Below are 14,546 nucleotides of genomic sequence, written 5' to 3' on the forward strand. Positions count from 1 at the left end.
GGACGCGTGAGCAGCTACTTTCCTGCACCGTCTAGAATTACTATAAGTACAAGAGCATTGGGCGATGTCCGACACCAACGAAAGATGTTTGTTACCTCGACCGCCTCTCCACCGCATTCCTTGGTCTAGTCCTCACAATCATACACTTCTCCTGCTACATACTACATACATACATCCCTTGGATGGATCTCTTTGATCCAACCTCCACGGCCATCATCTTCAGCCCGTCCTTTTTACAGACTCGCCTTCTGACCGGCCGCACCTCGCGCAGACTCTTGCTCTTGCGCTGGCCCATAGCCGTCAACGATCCTCCACCCGGCCTTCCAGAGCACGTAGGCCGGGATGCCCACGCTCCACGCCCAGACCGCGGAGCGCAGGTAGCTGGCCCGCTCACTGCGCACCGTCATGTACAGCACGCTGTAGAGCGTGCGGGCGACGAGGTACTCCGCCGCGCAGGTGTTGAGGTCGCGGGCGTCGAGCTTGGCGTGTGTGCCTGCGAGCTGTGCCACCCCTGACGTTAGTTTTTTCTTTTCTTTTTGTTTTTGCGGTCGTGTGTGTGTGTGTGTTCGCTGAGCGGTTAAGGCAAGCAAGGACGCAAGTGGAGAGAAAAGAATGGTGGATGAAGGGAGGACAAAGAAAGAAGGGAGGGAAGGGTAGATGCACCTGTGTGTGAGTTGGAAGGGCTGAGGCAAGAGGTATAAAGACTGTGAGAGCTAGTGGCAACATACCATTGCAGCCGCGAACAGCGGGAACCCCTCCAATGCATTCAAATGGCACCCTCTCGCACGCCAGAGCATGTCGGCCGTGGCCTTTGGCAACGTCGGCGCCAACGTCGCCAGCTGGGCCCGCGGCACCAGGTTCGAGTACGCGTACCCGGACGCCGTCATCAGTTTGGAAAAGAGGTACGCGTGCGGCGGGACCGAGAGCATCCACGCGGCGGGTATCGAGTGCAGAGCGAAGGCGTACGAAGAGAAGTATGGTGTGGTCGTGGTCGTGATCGTAGGCTGGGAGACAGCAACCGTAGCACCATCGTAGCTAGCAGACGTAGTTTGCCTTGTGAAAGCCATTGTGTTTTTTTTTTTTTCCGTTCAGTCACCTGGAGTGAGTCCCAATGTTGATTCACAGTATGCACCTGATTGATAAGAGGAACCAAGAAGCGACACACGATGAGAAGGGCGAATTTGGAAAAGCAAATGTGGATGGATGAATGGTGTTGGTGTTCTTCTATCCTTGCGGGAGAGCGAGAAATATCTCATTCTTCTCTCGCTCTCTTCCCCTTGTATATAATCTCCCAGATGCCATTGCAGAGCAGGTAGATACGTAATGTGTCTGTGGACACCCACGATGTTGCCTCCTTGCGTCGCGTTGCGTTATGCTCCATCACCTGGAGCATAACGTACATCTGTCAGCTCGCGCCGCATTCTGCGTAGGGCCTCTTTGCGGTTTTTCACTTTTTTTTTCCCTTTTTGTCCCTTTCGAGCGATGATTAGTATGTATACACCAATTGGAGAGCACCAATAACGAAGGAGAGAAAACTGAGTGTGTTCAGTAGAGCGTTCATCAGTCTCGGAGTGTGTACTCGGTACGTAGAGTCGAGAAGACTGTATAGAGAGGAAAAAAGTAGCCGTGTCTGACACATGAGAGACACCAGAAAAGTGGAGGGATATTTCGTCAGACAGACACATATTTGGAGCAGTGTCCTTTACGCGAAGGTGATCCGGTGGATCAACGAGGGACTTATTCAGCACAGACAAGAGAGTACCTCGTCCTCCGGATGCAGATTAAAGATCAACCCCTTCCATCATGCGGGGGTCGCCGAAAATCGATATATCGTGGTATCATCGCAGAAAACCATCTAGAGAAACCAACTTTCCATCCACATACTCCCAAAAGACAATATTGGTGGCGTTCAACTCGAGCGTCTGTGCTTGATGGGCATCATCTCTTTCTCGCGCTCTCTTCTCACAGCCCATGCCCGCCTTTCTCATTCTTTCCCTTCCTCTCTCCGCGGTTGAGCACTTCCTTGCTCGTCAGATTGCCCACACCTTCGAGCAAGCCACCTTTGCCAAGTTGGCCGCCGACGCCTTGGTTGACGTCGTCCTGGATGGCATCCACGTTCTCGTCGCCGGCGATTTTGGTTTTGTTAAGGTTATCTACATCGCAACTGGTTAGCAGATACTCACATCCAAACACGTAATGAGAAGGGGTCATTGACTAGGAACGGTCACGACTGAGGTGAGGCTTTCTGTGGTCTTGTACCTTTGGCGACGTAGCTGGTCTTGTTCTCGCCGAACCAGCCGAGAACCTTGTCTTCGACCCACGGCACCCATGCCTCGTACTGCTTGTTGTACCAGTTCTTTGCGCCTTCCATGTCGTACAGTGTTCAACGACAAGATTTGCAGGATTGGTCTGGGTGGTGGATAATTGTTCGCTGGTAAACGAAAATGGTAGACTTGACGATCGAGTGCGAAAGATCAACTAAATCATATGAAATTCCAAGGAAACAAGTGGTGTCTGCAACGAGGGCGATCACGCATATAGAGGCGGCCAGGAGGACTTGGAGTGTATGATGCCATCAGGTGCGAAAGAGAGGCATGCGGCACGACAGGCAGCCTGGCTCTGGCTGGCACGTCACCTTGATTTCCAGACGTTTGTGGTTTGCACATTCGACCCATGCAGAGTAGAATGAACCGGTTGGACGAATCAACTCTTGCAAAACGAGGGATGAAAAGAAGACAAGAAGGGAAGACGAGAAGAAGGGGGGGAGTGGGAAGAGACTTGGATGGTGCAGGCTTGAGGCTATGACGTAGATGGGGCGAGGGTCACCCTTGTAGTACCAACAGGGGTCTGCGGATCGAGACTCAGCCTGAGAAAGAAGCTGGTGAAAGGTGAATGGATCAGTCATTGAATGTCAGAATAGATACGGAAGAGAACTTGTCTTCTATTAGAAACATTAAGAAAGGCTGTCCGCTTGACAGATTCCCGAATGCCAAAGTCCCCCAAAAGAGGTGTGCGTTATCACACCCACCATGACTGGCTTAACAAGTTCTGTGAATCCCAGTCGACGAGCCCGAAGTCGAACAATTGCGTAGTAGTACACGACGAAAAGACCCAACCCGCCACCCAAGGCCTGAGCCAACATGGTCGTGAATGACGATAAGAATACCAAGAAATATGCCTCCCGAGTGCCTGGAGAAACAATTGGAGCTCCAGAATATATATGTTGGACCCCTTCACCGGCCATGACCCGGCCAATTGCCCTCAGAGCGGCCGGTGTCGTAGCCGTTGGCGAGGCCGATCGGGATAGTGCCTTGGGGGTTGTTCTCGTATGTTCCTGGGTGACATCCTTGACCATTCTGGAACGAGTTGCGGTTACTGTGTTCATCCATATCTCTTCGCATGGAGGTAGGGCGGGAGACAGGACTGGAGACGGGGTTGGGGATGGGGTTGGAGCAAGCACTGCACCGCATGACTGGCTGAGGATCGAAGCCGGTCATGAAAACTTCTCCCCCACAATCCAGGACAAAAATGATGGCTTCGGTGACGGCTTGCTTCTCTTGTGCAGATGGATTGTGTACATCAACGGGGCCGTTGTGAGCGCCGCAGGTGTAGCCATAGCTCATTGGCCGTGGTTCAATACCGCCTTGTTGAGTTATGGTTCTGAATACCTCCGGCCCCAGCGTCACCGAGATCCCATGTTTGCGAAGCAACACACAATGCTCATATATGGCCAGGTAAGGCACCGCTGTTAGGCTCCTAACCAGTGGCGGACGTTCTGCTGGTGGCAGCGAATCCAAATTGTGACGGGGTGGCTCCGCTCTTCGCTGGAGTCGAGGGTCGACTGATGGCAAGTCATCATCCTCGAGTCGCTGAAGCCCTTTGGAGAGTTTGTGTCCCTCATGCCGGTAGCCTGAGATGCGCGTCACAGAGGAATACCCGGCGTCGCTTTGTGACCTGATGTCATCGTCGTCACGGTGCTTCCTGCTACTAGGACGGGGCTCGCCATGTTTGGGCCCAGGCCGAGCGGCGATTTTCTTAGTAGTGTTCTTGCTAGACATCTTGGCTCGATCAGCAACTAGTCAACTTTACCGTCTGCCTCTTTGGGGAGAGACGAGGACTGAGCGAGTAGTGGTTACAGAGGAAGAGCGAGCCTGAGGGAGGCCGCTGCATGTTATAGACCGGTTGCAGGAAAGGGTGACAAGGCAACTGGCGAGGCTGAGCGACACAATTCCGCAGTGCTTTTGCTGCACGTTGCCCCGCGAAGATTGAAGCTGCGTGTCAGAAAATGCTTTGCAATGTTGCCTTTTCTGACAGGGGGCCTGCTGTCCGGTTAGTGAGGCTGCGAAATATCAAACCAATCGAGCCCGGTCGTCAGAGACAAGCGGCATAGGCTTGGAGAGGAAGGTGGCTTAATCATCGTCACGCGCCATTGGTACAAGTAGCCCTAGGCACAAAAGACATTGCAGGGAATTTTCGTGGGTTACACAGGCGTAAAAGGAGGGTGTAGGAGAACCTCACTTTGCGGGTTCGGGACAGGGAATCTGGGCGCGGTGGCTTGGACTGAAGCCTCATCTTTTGGAAAGGCTTTCTTCGTATTCAGCCGGAGCGGCGCCCGAATAACTAGGTTGTTGTCTTGTACCACTGCAGGGAATTGGGCAAGCAGAGCTGCCGCAGGTGTCGACTTGGGGGGACTAAAGGATCTTGTATTCGGCACATTCAAAACATTGCAAAGTCACATCGCCAGGCAGATTTCAACATAATCACGTGAGATGAATTCACGTGGCTGTCGGATGTCAAGTCACGTGGTACGATCCGCGGCATTTCCCCCGAGAGACGCCGCCGGCATTTGCCTTTGTTCAGGTTTTCCGTTCATTCTCTCCACAATCCCAACAGCCGAGAACACAGAAGATCCTCCTCCACCTTTGCATCTCCACCTTGTTGCCCTTTTGGCATCGGTCTCTGCGCCGATATATACCGGGTGGCCATTGGCATTTAACCGTAGGGATGGATGAGAGGAAGAAATGTATCGGCAAGTATTTATTTGACGACAATCTTGATTACCTTTGCGTACTCAGACAACCGCTCCCTTCATTGACGTCCGTTTCGAACTTTACGATTGCTGCCTCGTTGATGATACCCCCATAACGTCGTCTGTGTTGGCTATCTCTTGTAATCCCATTCACAGGTGTAACTACCATCTAACTAGCGTCTTTCTGCCCCGTCCCGATCCGGAAACCGAAAGCTGTTCTTCTAGAATCATCAGACACCCATTGAACAGCAATGGCGGTCATGTCAACGGCGAACCAGTTCCCTCAAGTAGGGTTCATCGGCCTTGGAGCGATGGGCTTCGCCATGTCAACACACCTGGTCCGGACGGGATTCCCAGTCACAGGCTTTGACATCTATGGGCCAACGCTGGACCGCTGGCGGTCGACATGCGACGAGATCCCCGAGTCTCGTGCCAAAACGGCCAACTCACCTGCAGAAGCGGTCAAAAACGCTTCGGTCGTGTGTCTGATGGTTGCGAACCACCATCACGTCCACTCTGCCCTGTTTGACGAGAATGGAGCGGTCCACGCCCTCCCCAAGGATTGCACAGTCATCATCCACGCGACGATCCCACCCACACAGCCGTCGACCGTGCGTGACCGGTTGACTAGGGAATTTAACCGTCCCGACGTCCGATTGATCGACGCACCTGTGTCCGGTGGCGTGGCCAGATCAATCAACGGCACGTTAACGATCATGGTATCCTCGGACGACATGAAGAACCTCCAGGAACCTAATGCGAAGACGGTGCTCGAGAACGTCGCCAGCAAGGGCAAGACGCTCTTCCCCATCCCGGGCGGGCTAGGTGCGGGGCAATCAGCAAAAGCATTAAACCAGGTCCAGTGCGGGATCCATATCCCGTCGGCCTCGGAGATCATGGGGCTTGCGGCCATCAACAGCGTCGACACCCAAAAGTTCTACGACGTGCTGACCACCAAGGACGCCTCGACGGGGAAGACGCCCCTGGGGTGGAGCTGGATGTTCGAGAATCGAGGCCCGCGAATGCTGAGCGCGTCGCCGCCAATGGCGTCCGCAACGGCCATTATCAACAAGGACGTGGGCATCATCCGCGATGAGGAGGTACGCCTGGGCGTCGAGCTGCCGCTGCTCAACGCGGCCAGCGACGCCATCACGCAGGTGATGAAGACGCATGCCAGCGCCGACGACAGCTGCATCGTGCAGTACTACCTGGGCTTCAACTCGGAGCGAGCAGACCTCGTGGTGCAGCGAGCAGACCTCGTGGTGCAGCGAGCAGGGAACCCCGAACCCTCGGCAAGCAAGCAGGAGGAGGACGGGATGATCGGGGCGCTGGCCACCGCCCACGCCGTCATCCACCTGGTGTCGGCGTACGAGACGGCGCAGTTCGCGCGCGCCCTGGACCTAATGCGCCCGGAGCAGAAGAAGCAGTGGTTCAACATTATCTCGGGCGCCGCGGGCGGCAGCTCCGTCTTCTCCGAGGTGATCCCGCGCGCGTTTGACGACGCCGACGGCATCGAGGCCGCCTTCCGGAAGTATGCGCGCGACAAGTTTGGGTCAGCCGACGTAGTGGCCAAGGTCACCGACATCGTCGACGGCGCCAAGAGGCAGGCCTACGTGCCCAAGCTGCTCGAGGCCGCGCTGGCGAATCTAAAGACTTTGCTTGCCTGAATTGCGGATTGCAGATGGCTCAGCAGCTTTGTCGGCCCAAACAAACAAACACACAAACTCTCTCGTGTCCACATTGAGCTAGAGAGGAGGAAAGAGAGGAAGATAATACCATCCCATACCACACTGCATTCCTAGGGCGTCTGTATCTGTCTTTCTTCGCTTTTCAGGGTATCTATCATACGAGGGCCATGAGTCGTACTGATTGACGTGCTGACAGGCAGGCGGACATTGCGTACATATTTATTTTATTCTATATGCGTATATATGCTCGAGCGGGTCTCCTTTATGGTGTTATATTGCAGCCCAATTAAGATACACTCTGTACGTCGATGGTGGCATTGCTTCAAGTCTCTGTCGCCGATAGTGTGTGATGATATGTGACATGTGATACCTTCATTTGCTTTTCTCCTCCTATCGCTCTCCTCCTCCATCTTACCCGTCGTTCTTTTTGTTCTTCTCTCTCCGGTGGGGTTTTTGATTCCAGTTGCCATAATGATGTCCATTAGAGAGACCTGACACTGACAATGTCTGTTGGTGCGGTTTCTGTTACACCTGCCATCAGAGAAGCTGGCCCACAGATATATTCTCTAGCTGTTGGCACAAAGGGGGTCCCTTACTTACAAATTGGACAGACTGGGTTACCGATCATATAGACGGCCTCAGGCCAATTCGGCCCGTCGAATCCACACTGGTGCAGTTATTGCTTGCTCGAGCGGGGCTTTGAAGACAGGGTCTCCATCTCTGCCGCTGGCTTTGCAGCCTTTCCGTACCAGGACCGGGAATCCTAGCTTGAGGAAGTAGTTGTCCAGCTCTCTTTAGTGACGCAGGTTTTCTCGCGTTAGACGACATTAGTCCCTGAAGACGTTAGCTATAATCAAGTTTTTCTGTGTTAACCGGAGCCAAGCGAAACTCAAGCTAAGCTGCCATGGAGGGACGAGCACGAAAGAGGCTGGACTGGAGGATCGAAGTTGGGGACGAAAGACGAGCTGGAATGTGCGGCTGAAGTACAACTAGGCCCCGCCAATCAGAGCCAGTTATAGCAAACAAATATGAGGCTGAGGCCGTGCGCGATGCAACTAACTGAACGTCGGCCAGGAGCTCCCAACTCTGAATCTTTCAACTCGTGTAGACAACCTGGCCACAGGGGTGCGTTGCAATGAGTATTTCTGTGGTGTAGACGGAACAAACTGCCTAGAGAGCAAATCCACCAGCACATGAGGAGCGGTCGGAATTCACAGCAAGAGGAAATCATGACATCCTCGATCCTGAAGCAAAGTTGTGTGTGTAAATTTCATCCCAACTGCAATTTCCGGCGACCTAATGCCTGTTGTCTTGATGAAGTGAAGGCTAGAGACTGGTGGAAAAGTGGCTGAGCCATTGTTGTCCCGCAACTGAAGAGACGCCCCTGCAATGTGTTACACGGAGATTGTTGAAGTCGGTTGTCGCCATTAGGCTATTGATTAACCAATCCTCGTGGGCAACTTAGATGGTGGTCAATCCTACGTGAACAAGGTACTCCGTGGATTGAGTCAAACCGATCCTCATCGCAACCACTGCGAGAGCATTGCAAGTAGCCATCTCTCAGTTAATGCAAGACAATGCTTGAAATTGTCCCGTCAGGTTGTCCCCATACAGTTAGAGGCGGTAGAGAGGCTGTGTCGTAGGAAGACATCGCAGGTCGCAGGCTGCGCAGGCCCAGATGCCCACTTAGCCATCGTGAGGCGGCTCCTCAACGTGATTGAAGTGGAGAGCGCATATTCATACATTGCAGCGTCGTGCAATGGTGCTGGGGAAGAAACGCCGAGGTAGGAGGGAGATGTCGACGAAGGGCGCATGAGCTTTTTGCTGATCGCAGTCTTGTGGAACGTCCTCGGGGATTCGAGCCCCAAGCGCCGTCAGACTTGAGGTGCGAGGGCGTTTTGGCGAGGCGCCCAGGATGCGCCAGCTTGACGGGCGTCGCAATCGTTGGAGCAATATTTCCATATCGAATGCAAGGGGTATCGGAGCGCCGTCTCTGGAGCAGGGAGCTCATAAAGGTGCCATGGGTTGGGGGGAAAATCCAAGTGAGGAAGACGGTTGCGCAGTCGCATACAGAGGAGATGGTTGCTGAGCTTGCTTACCGGAGGAATGGAAGAAGGAAAGAAGGAGGCGGAATGATGAGTGATCGCCAAAAGACTTACTCTGTCTGTCAGGACAGAGGATCCATCCTTCAGCCTCAAGTTGTTACTGTGGCTGGTGCTGAAGGTTGCTCTCGGCGGCTCGTCCACTGGCGCTGGTCGGGCCCAACAAAAGATTTGTTTTTCGGTCGGTTTTGTACAGCAATTCTCGCTCAAATAACCCTCAACTTTTTGGCTCGATCATTGGGTACGGGTGGAGTTGCTGCCCGTTTATTTTGCACACAAATCGCCAGAAAAGACTCCGCTCTCATCGCCCGATCACGTCAAGCAGCCCAACCGGATCATGCGTGGTATGACCCCTGAGAAAGACAGCCTGGTGGCCCGTGCACCAATCAAGTTCGCTCAACTGCCTCCCTCGTCGTGACCGCACAGGCAGCGCGTGATACAGACAGAGATGGTTGGCTCACAGCGGCCGATCCTCAGCTCCCTCAGCTAGCCACCAACGGCCCCCATCATGCGACCATGTGTGATTTCGAACAATAGATTCTGTGAGGGGGCACAGTTTCGCTTCCAGAAACCTGGTCCAGCTGCAAGCAGATCCGTCCAAGCTGGACGCGCGACATTATAGCTCGATCTCGCTATCAGAGATCTTCCATGACATATCCTGGAGGGTGGATCAGGGGCCCTGCAGCGGGAAAGGAGGGTTTCCTATTCGTCGGGGGAGCTGAGAGCCACGATTCGTCTGAAGTCAACGACAGTTAAGAGATCTTGCAGGCAACATTTTCTCTCCTTGAGGCACCTGGTATCATCATGGCTTGTCTAGTCTCCCGACGCCTCATGGGGCGATGATGATGTGTGAAATGCTTGGTAGCAAGGTCGTCCCACAACACAGTGCAACGCACCCTGACGTATATGCGGCCTTGACTAGGACGAGTGAGAGGCAGAGTAACTGGAGTGATTCGAGACTGACGAGTAATATTGGTGAATCCCCCAGACTGTAGCAGAGCTGACATGTTCGGTTGGAGGGTTTCCGCCCGTCAACGCAGCATCAGCATCAGCAGTAGCATTGAACAGTATCACGCTGCACGGAGACTTAATAGCAGGTCCGCGTAGCCAGTCTCGTTTCAACAGTCTTGAACTAATATGGTTGGCTCACCGCTATCCTACTCATTCTCGGACACGAAGTGGTATCTTCCTGCCTGCGGTCAGATATTGTATGCTGCATGGGGGGTGAGGAGTATTTTGGGAGAGACCCGCGGGTCAATTGCATTCGAGATCGAGACAGGATTTGGCCGACTAGGCAGACGATTTGTCAGTGGAAGTACGGATAGGAGCAAAAGCCTTTGAATGCAGTGACGAGCAGCGGTCTACCTATAATCGGCTGTGGCCCGGCAGTCTGACCTGGTCAAGATTGGCGAAGAGGAGTGGCGCTGGTGTGTGCTCCTTTGGGATGTCGATGGTCAGATCGTCAACCGACTGAGAGCTCTAGTGCGTGAATTAGAGAATCCTGCGTCAATCAGCCATAGCAGTGAGGTCCATGGCCTTGGATATGATGGGGTTCCTCCCGTCCTTGGTCGTCTGGGACAATTGATTCGCCATTGGCATTGGCCATGAGACAAGGGCACTCTCTCGCAGAGGACCTAGGTAGTCAGGGATTAACAGCAGCAATACCTAGGGTAAGCAGCCATGGCTTCGAAGGTCTAAAGAACGACATATCCATCATTGTCACTGAGAGGAGGGAAGAAGTGGTGGGCGGGCTAATTCAGCTGGTCAAAAAAGTGAAATGGATGAGGGGAGCAAAGTTTCAGCTCGGCGTCGCCGAGTGGCCGAGAGGTTCAACGAAGAAAATGCAGAAGACGGTGCCACTGCCAAATGACAGCAAAAGAGGAGGAGGAAGCGAGGTAGCGGCCGAGGTATGAAGACAGAAGGGATGTATTGTCGTGCTTGACATGTACAACAATCTGTCGGGGAGCAGGCTCACTGGCGGCTGAGTGGTGACTTTCAATGGGTACAACACCACCTGCCACAATATATTTCCTACATAATAATTGCGTAATATGATAATAGAAGCGAGCGAGGTGCTTGTTCCCGCTCCATACACAGCTACATCAATACTAAAGAAAGAGCTGAAGTACATCGAAGGAAGACGCAGCTGAGGCGAAAGTGAGCTGAAAGTGAAGAGTGCCTAGGTACCTAGGTAGCTGAGGTGTGCCAGGTTCGGACGGAGTTGCCCCCTCTTAAGTCCCTCCCCAGTACCAGTGGAAATTTGTCGACGCACACAGTGCACAACAATAATAACAGCAACACAGCTGTGCAAATTGGCATCTCGCCACCTGAAACGAGTCGCTAACCGGACTCCGAGGTTGCTAGCTGTTAGTTGCCATGGTGCCACTCCGCCAAAAGTACTAACCAGTTATCCGGTAAGTACCTACTGTACATACCCAGTACTTGTTACTACAGTATGTACCTACTTAGTACAAGTACTTACCCCTCTCCACCATCATGAAACATGCCCCGTCCGTGTTTCAGCCAGTGCCACACTGTAAACATTGCACAAAGCCCGACGCACTTGCACACAAACCACGGTTCATCTCGGTTTCATCGTCACTCACCTTGTTGCCGCAATGGGTAAAAGTATATATATGGACACCAAATCTCCCTCTAACAAGTATAACCTCTTCCTGGCATCCTGGCTCCCTGGTATCCTGCATGCAAATCAGCATCCTCGGTAAACGCAATCACATCACAGCAGCCGGCACCGACTAAGTGCTGATCCAATCCAACCAACTCCAAGTCTAGACACATCCGTCCCAAATTACCTGCCTGTTCTATTTCATGTCATCAAAATTCGTCAAAATACCGTGTTTCAGGTCGCCCGATCCGTCATGGCGCCGTCCGTGCATTGAACCAGGGCTGACCAGCCTTTCCCATGTGGCTGATCACCGAAATCTCATGTGGAGCCTCAGTTACAGACCACCAAATGCAATCGCACCAGTGACATACATACTCGCTCGAGCTTCAGCCTTGAAACTCCCTGCTCGCAATCAATCATAATCATATCGTCACTGCCCCAACTTCCGGCAGGATGCGCCATTTCTTCGAAACACATTCCGTTTCCCCCATGTCGCCTACTCTCGCTTATGCCATGCCCATCATTCTTTGTCGTGCCCCATTCCTCCCCCCCTCCCCTTCCAAAAATCACCACTGTCAAATCGCCGAAGAGACCTTCTTAGGCATTCCTCTCCACTCGACCTCGCCCGCTTTGGCCGCACATTCCCACATTAGGTCTCGCCAAATCGACCCCAAGTCCCCACCAAATCTGTGCTCATGGCCGGCCAGCGCCTCAAGCTCCTTAAGCGACATTAAACGGCTAGCTAGGTCGTCGTTGGCCCAAGAGCCAGCTCAAAACGTTGGAGATGAAGGATCTCAGGAAGCATGACATGGCATTCGTAGCATGGTGTGATCCAAGCCGCGGTTGCCGAGGAGCTGCTGCTGCCGCTGTGGTGGTGGTGGTGGTGGTGGTGGTGGTGGTGGTGGTGGTGGTCTGATCGATACCTACGTTAGGCATACTGGCACATCCTGGTGGGTCAATCCATCTCTTCGCCAGCGTAGCCCCAAAAAGATGTGGCCGTCGAAGGTGGAAAGGCGGAAGGTGCAAAGTAGAAGGTGGCAGGTAGAAGGTAAATTCTCAAACTGGCATTTTAATACTGCCTCTGCCAACCGAGACCCAGGATTCGGCGCACGCGCACACACGCACAGTCATACCGAGAAATCGGCGGCTTGGCTGTGTGTGCCCATTCATAGTCGTCGACCCGTCAAAAAGATTCACTACCTCCAGTTGGAATGCCATGTCAATATGCTGTCCCCGAGTCGGTCGCTTCACCCTCCGAGTCTGCCAAGTGCCTCGTATTATTACCGCGTTTCAGATTTGTCCCCCTCGTACCGAACAGGATTACTGTCTTCACTTGAGCCACTGGTGGAGGAGCCAGTCAATTTCCTTCTTGGGCTGGGCCCCGCTCCGCCACTGAGCTCATCCCTGCGCTGTTGACGACTGCTCGGTCTAGCAATGTTGCGACCGCTCACCTCCTGTTCGCGAGATGATGCATCACTGTTCTGGCGTGAATGCCGAGTAGCTCTGTTTCGATGACCCGGGCTCATTTCTCGTTCTCTAGACGACCGGGACGACATGGGCTGTGACGGATCCGACGGTTGAGACGTAGGGGGCACAGGCACTGCATGCCCGCTCGCCGTCTTCCGTTTCTTCGGCGAGTTTTGGTATTCCGACCGTAGATGTGATCCTGCGTGCTGTGAGAAGGGCGAGCCATGCGTGCTTTTGCCCGAGGGCGTCGGGGGCTGGTTGCCTGCTGAGGAAGACGATGGGTTTGGCGGAGTCCAGTGATGGAAAAATAGTCCCGGGCCAGATGGTTGCTCAGCCGCCGGAGTCTGCGCTTGTTGCGGCGGGTGGTGCAGTGGTTGTCGGCTCGTCTGGCTTGCGAGGGAACTGGGGATAAAATCAGCGGTGTTGAGTCGTGAAAGCGCGCTCGGAGTAGCTGGTGTTGGGCCAGATATAGAACTGCGGCCCTGGCTCGGCTGTGCGGTTGGAAGGGCTTGCGCAAGTGGCGGTGGTGCTTGTAAAGGTTGATGTCCTGCGTAAGGATTCGATTGAATCATTCTATCTCGGTGCATGTCCGGTGACATCTGCTGCTGCTGCTGCTGCTGCTGCTGCTGCTGCTGCTGCTGTTGTTGTTGCTGTAGTTGTTGCTGCTGAAGTTGCTGCTGCTGGGCTTGGATCTGTTGCTGTTGTTGCTGGTTCTGGATCGTCAAGCTTGCTAGATACTGTTGCGCCCACTCCAAGGTATGAGCCGGAAGGTTCCCTCCGCCAATGCCCGCAAAGATCAGAGGGACCATAGGAGGAGGAATTCCTCCCTGAAGAGATTCCCGCAACATATCCTGCTCGATGCGTCTTTGGTCGAGTCGCAGACCTTCCTGCCGGGTCTTCTCCTCCTCTTGCTTCCGGCGATCTTCCTCAGCCTTTGCATGGAGCCAACTTCGCATCGACTCATCCTGGCCAGCCCATTGAGAGGGCGGAGCCGGGAGGTGGCCGAGTGGAGGAACAGTAGAATGCCCTCGCTCTGGAGGGGGAAGACTGAGACTACCAGGGAGACCAGCAGGTAACGGTGGTAACCCTCGGTGAGAGTTGTTCATCCTCGAGTCCTCTGAGAATGGAGGTAAGTTGCGAGGGGACGGGGGAGGGGAATATCGTGAAGGTGTCGGCTTAGGATAGATTGGATAGTCATGGGGGGGTTTTACGTCGTTCTGCTGCATATGGTTAGGAGGGACCACTGATAATAACATGGAGGCGGTTGTCGAGTGGTCTGTTCGAGCAACAGAATGGTATGCTGTCGGTCGGACATGCAGGACCAGAACTGACTGCAAGTGCTCGTGCTTTGTGTCCGATCCAGGCCTGGGTGGTTCAAACTGGTATATCGCTCAGAGAATATAGTTGTTGACCGAGGAAACCGTGAATGACGTGCAGCCACAAAATCACAGATTGGCGGTAGTGGCACTTTCTTGATCAGAGACCGTCCAAATTGTGCACAGTGAGGAAGACCACGTAGATATGGAGTGGAAACGGTGTGGATGGACCCGGCGTTCTACCAGGGTGTGTTGAAATTGGGGCTTTTCGCCAGCACCCCAGACTGACATGAGCCCTGTCGGCTGAAGACACTTGGT

The 14,546-nt window shown here is 53.7% G+C and overlaps 5 protein-coding genes across 5 annotated transcripts; 1 reads left to right on the forward strand and 4 right to left on the reverse strand.

The window, feature by feature from the left end:
• Positions 1-233: 233 nt before the first annotated feature.
• On the reverse strand, positions 234-1,067 carry A1O5_09019 (uncharacterized protein; the record flags this gene model as incomplete). The annotated part of the gene is made up of 2 exons (XM_007749599.1): positions 234-500; positions 729-1,067. 2 exons carry the CDS (start codon positions 1,065-1,067, stop codon positions 234-236), a joined length of 606 nt encoding a protein of 201 aa, XP_007747789.1.
• Positions 1,068-1,962: 895 nt separating this feature from the next.
• On the reverse strand, positions 1,963-2,371 carry A1O5_09020 (uncharacterized protein; the record flags this gene model as incomplete). The annotated part of the gene is made up of 2 exons (XM_007749600.1): positions 1,963-2,153; positions 2,260-2,371. 2 exons carry the CDS (start codon positions 2,369-2,371, stop codon positions 1,963-1,965), a joined length of 303 nt encoding a protein of 100 aa, XP_007747790.1.
• An 862-nt stretch (positions 2,372-3,233) lies between these two features.
• Positions 3,234-4,058, reverse strand: A1O5_09021 (uncharacterized protein; the record flags this gene model as incomplete). The annotated part of the gene is made up of 1 exon (XM_007749601.1): positions 3,234-4,058. The coding sequence occupies one exon, from the start codon at positions 4,056-4,058 to the stop codon at positions 3,234-3,236; it is 825 nt and encodes a 274-aa protein (XP_007747791.1).
• A 1,222-nt stretch (positions 4,059-5,280) lies between these two features.
• A1O5_09022 (uncharacterized protein) lies at positions 5,281-6,696 on the forward strand (the record flags this gene model as incomplete). Its single annotated transcript, XM_007749602.1, has 1 exon — positions 5,281-6,696. One exon carries the CDS (start codon positions 5,281-5,283, stop codon positions 6,694-6,696), a length of 1,416 nt encoding a protein of 471 aa, XP_007747792.1.
• Positions 6,697-12,725: 6,029 nt separating this feature from the next.
• A1O5_09023 (uncharacterized protein) lies at positions 12,726-14,018 on the reverse strand (the record flags this gene model as incomplete). The annotated part of the gene is made up of 1 exon (XM_007749603.1): positions 12,726-14,018. The coding sequence occupies one exon, from the start codon at positions 14,016-14,018 to the stop codon at positions 12,726-12,728; it is 1,293 nt and encodes a 430-aa protein (XP_007747793.1).
• Between the last annotated feature and the right edge of the window lie 528 nt (positions 14,019-14,546).

The sequence above is a fragment of the Cladophialophora psammophila genome, assembly GCF_000585535.1.
Source record: "Cladophialophora psammophila CBS 110553 chromosome Unknown aczJe-supercont1.15, whole genome shotgun sequence".
NCBI lineage: Eukaryota > Fungi > Ascomycota > Eurotiomycetes > Chaetothyriales > Herpotrichiellaceae > Cladophialophora > Cladophialophora psammophila.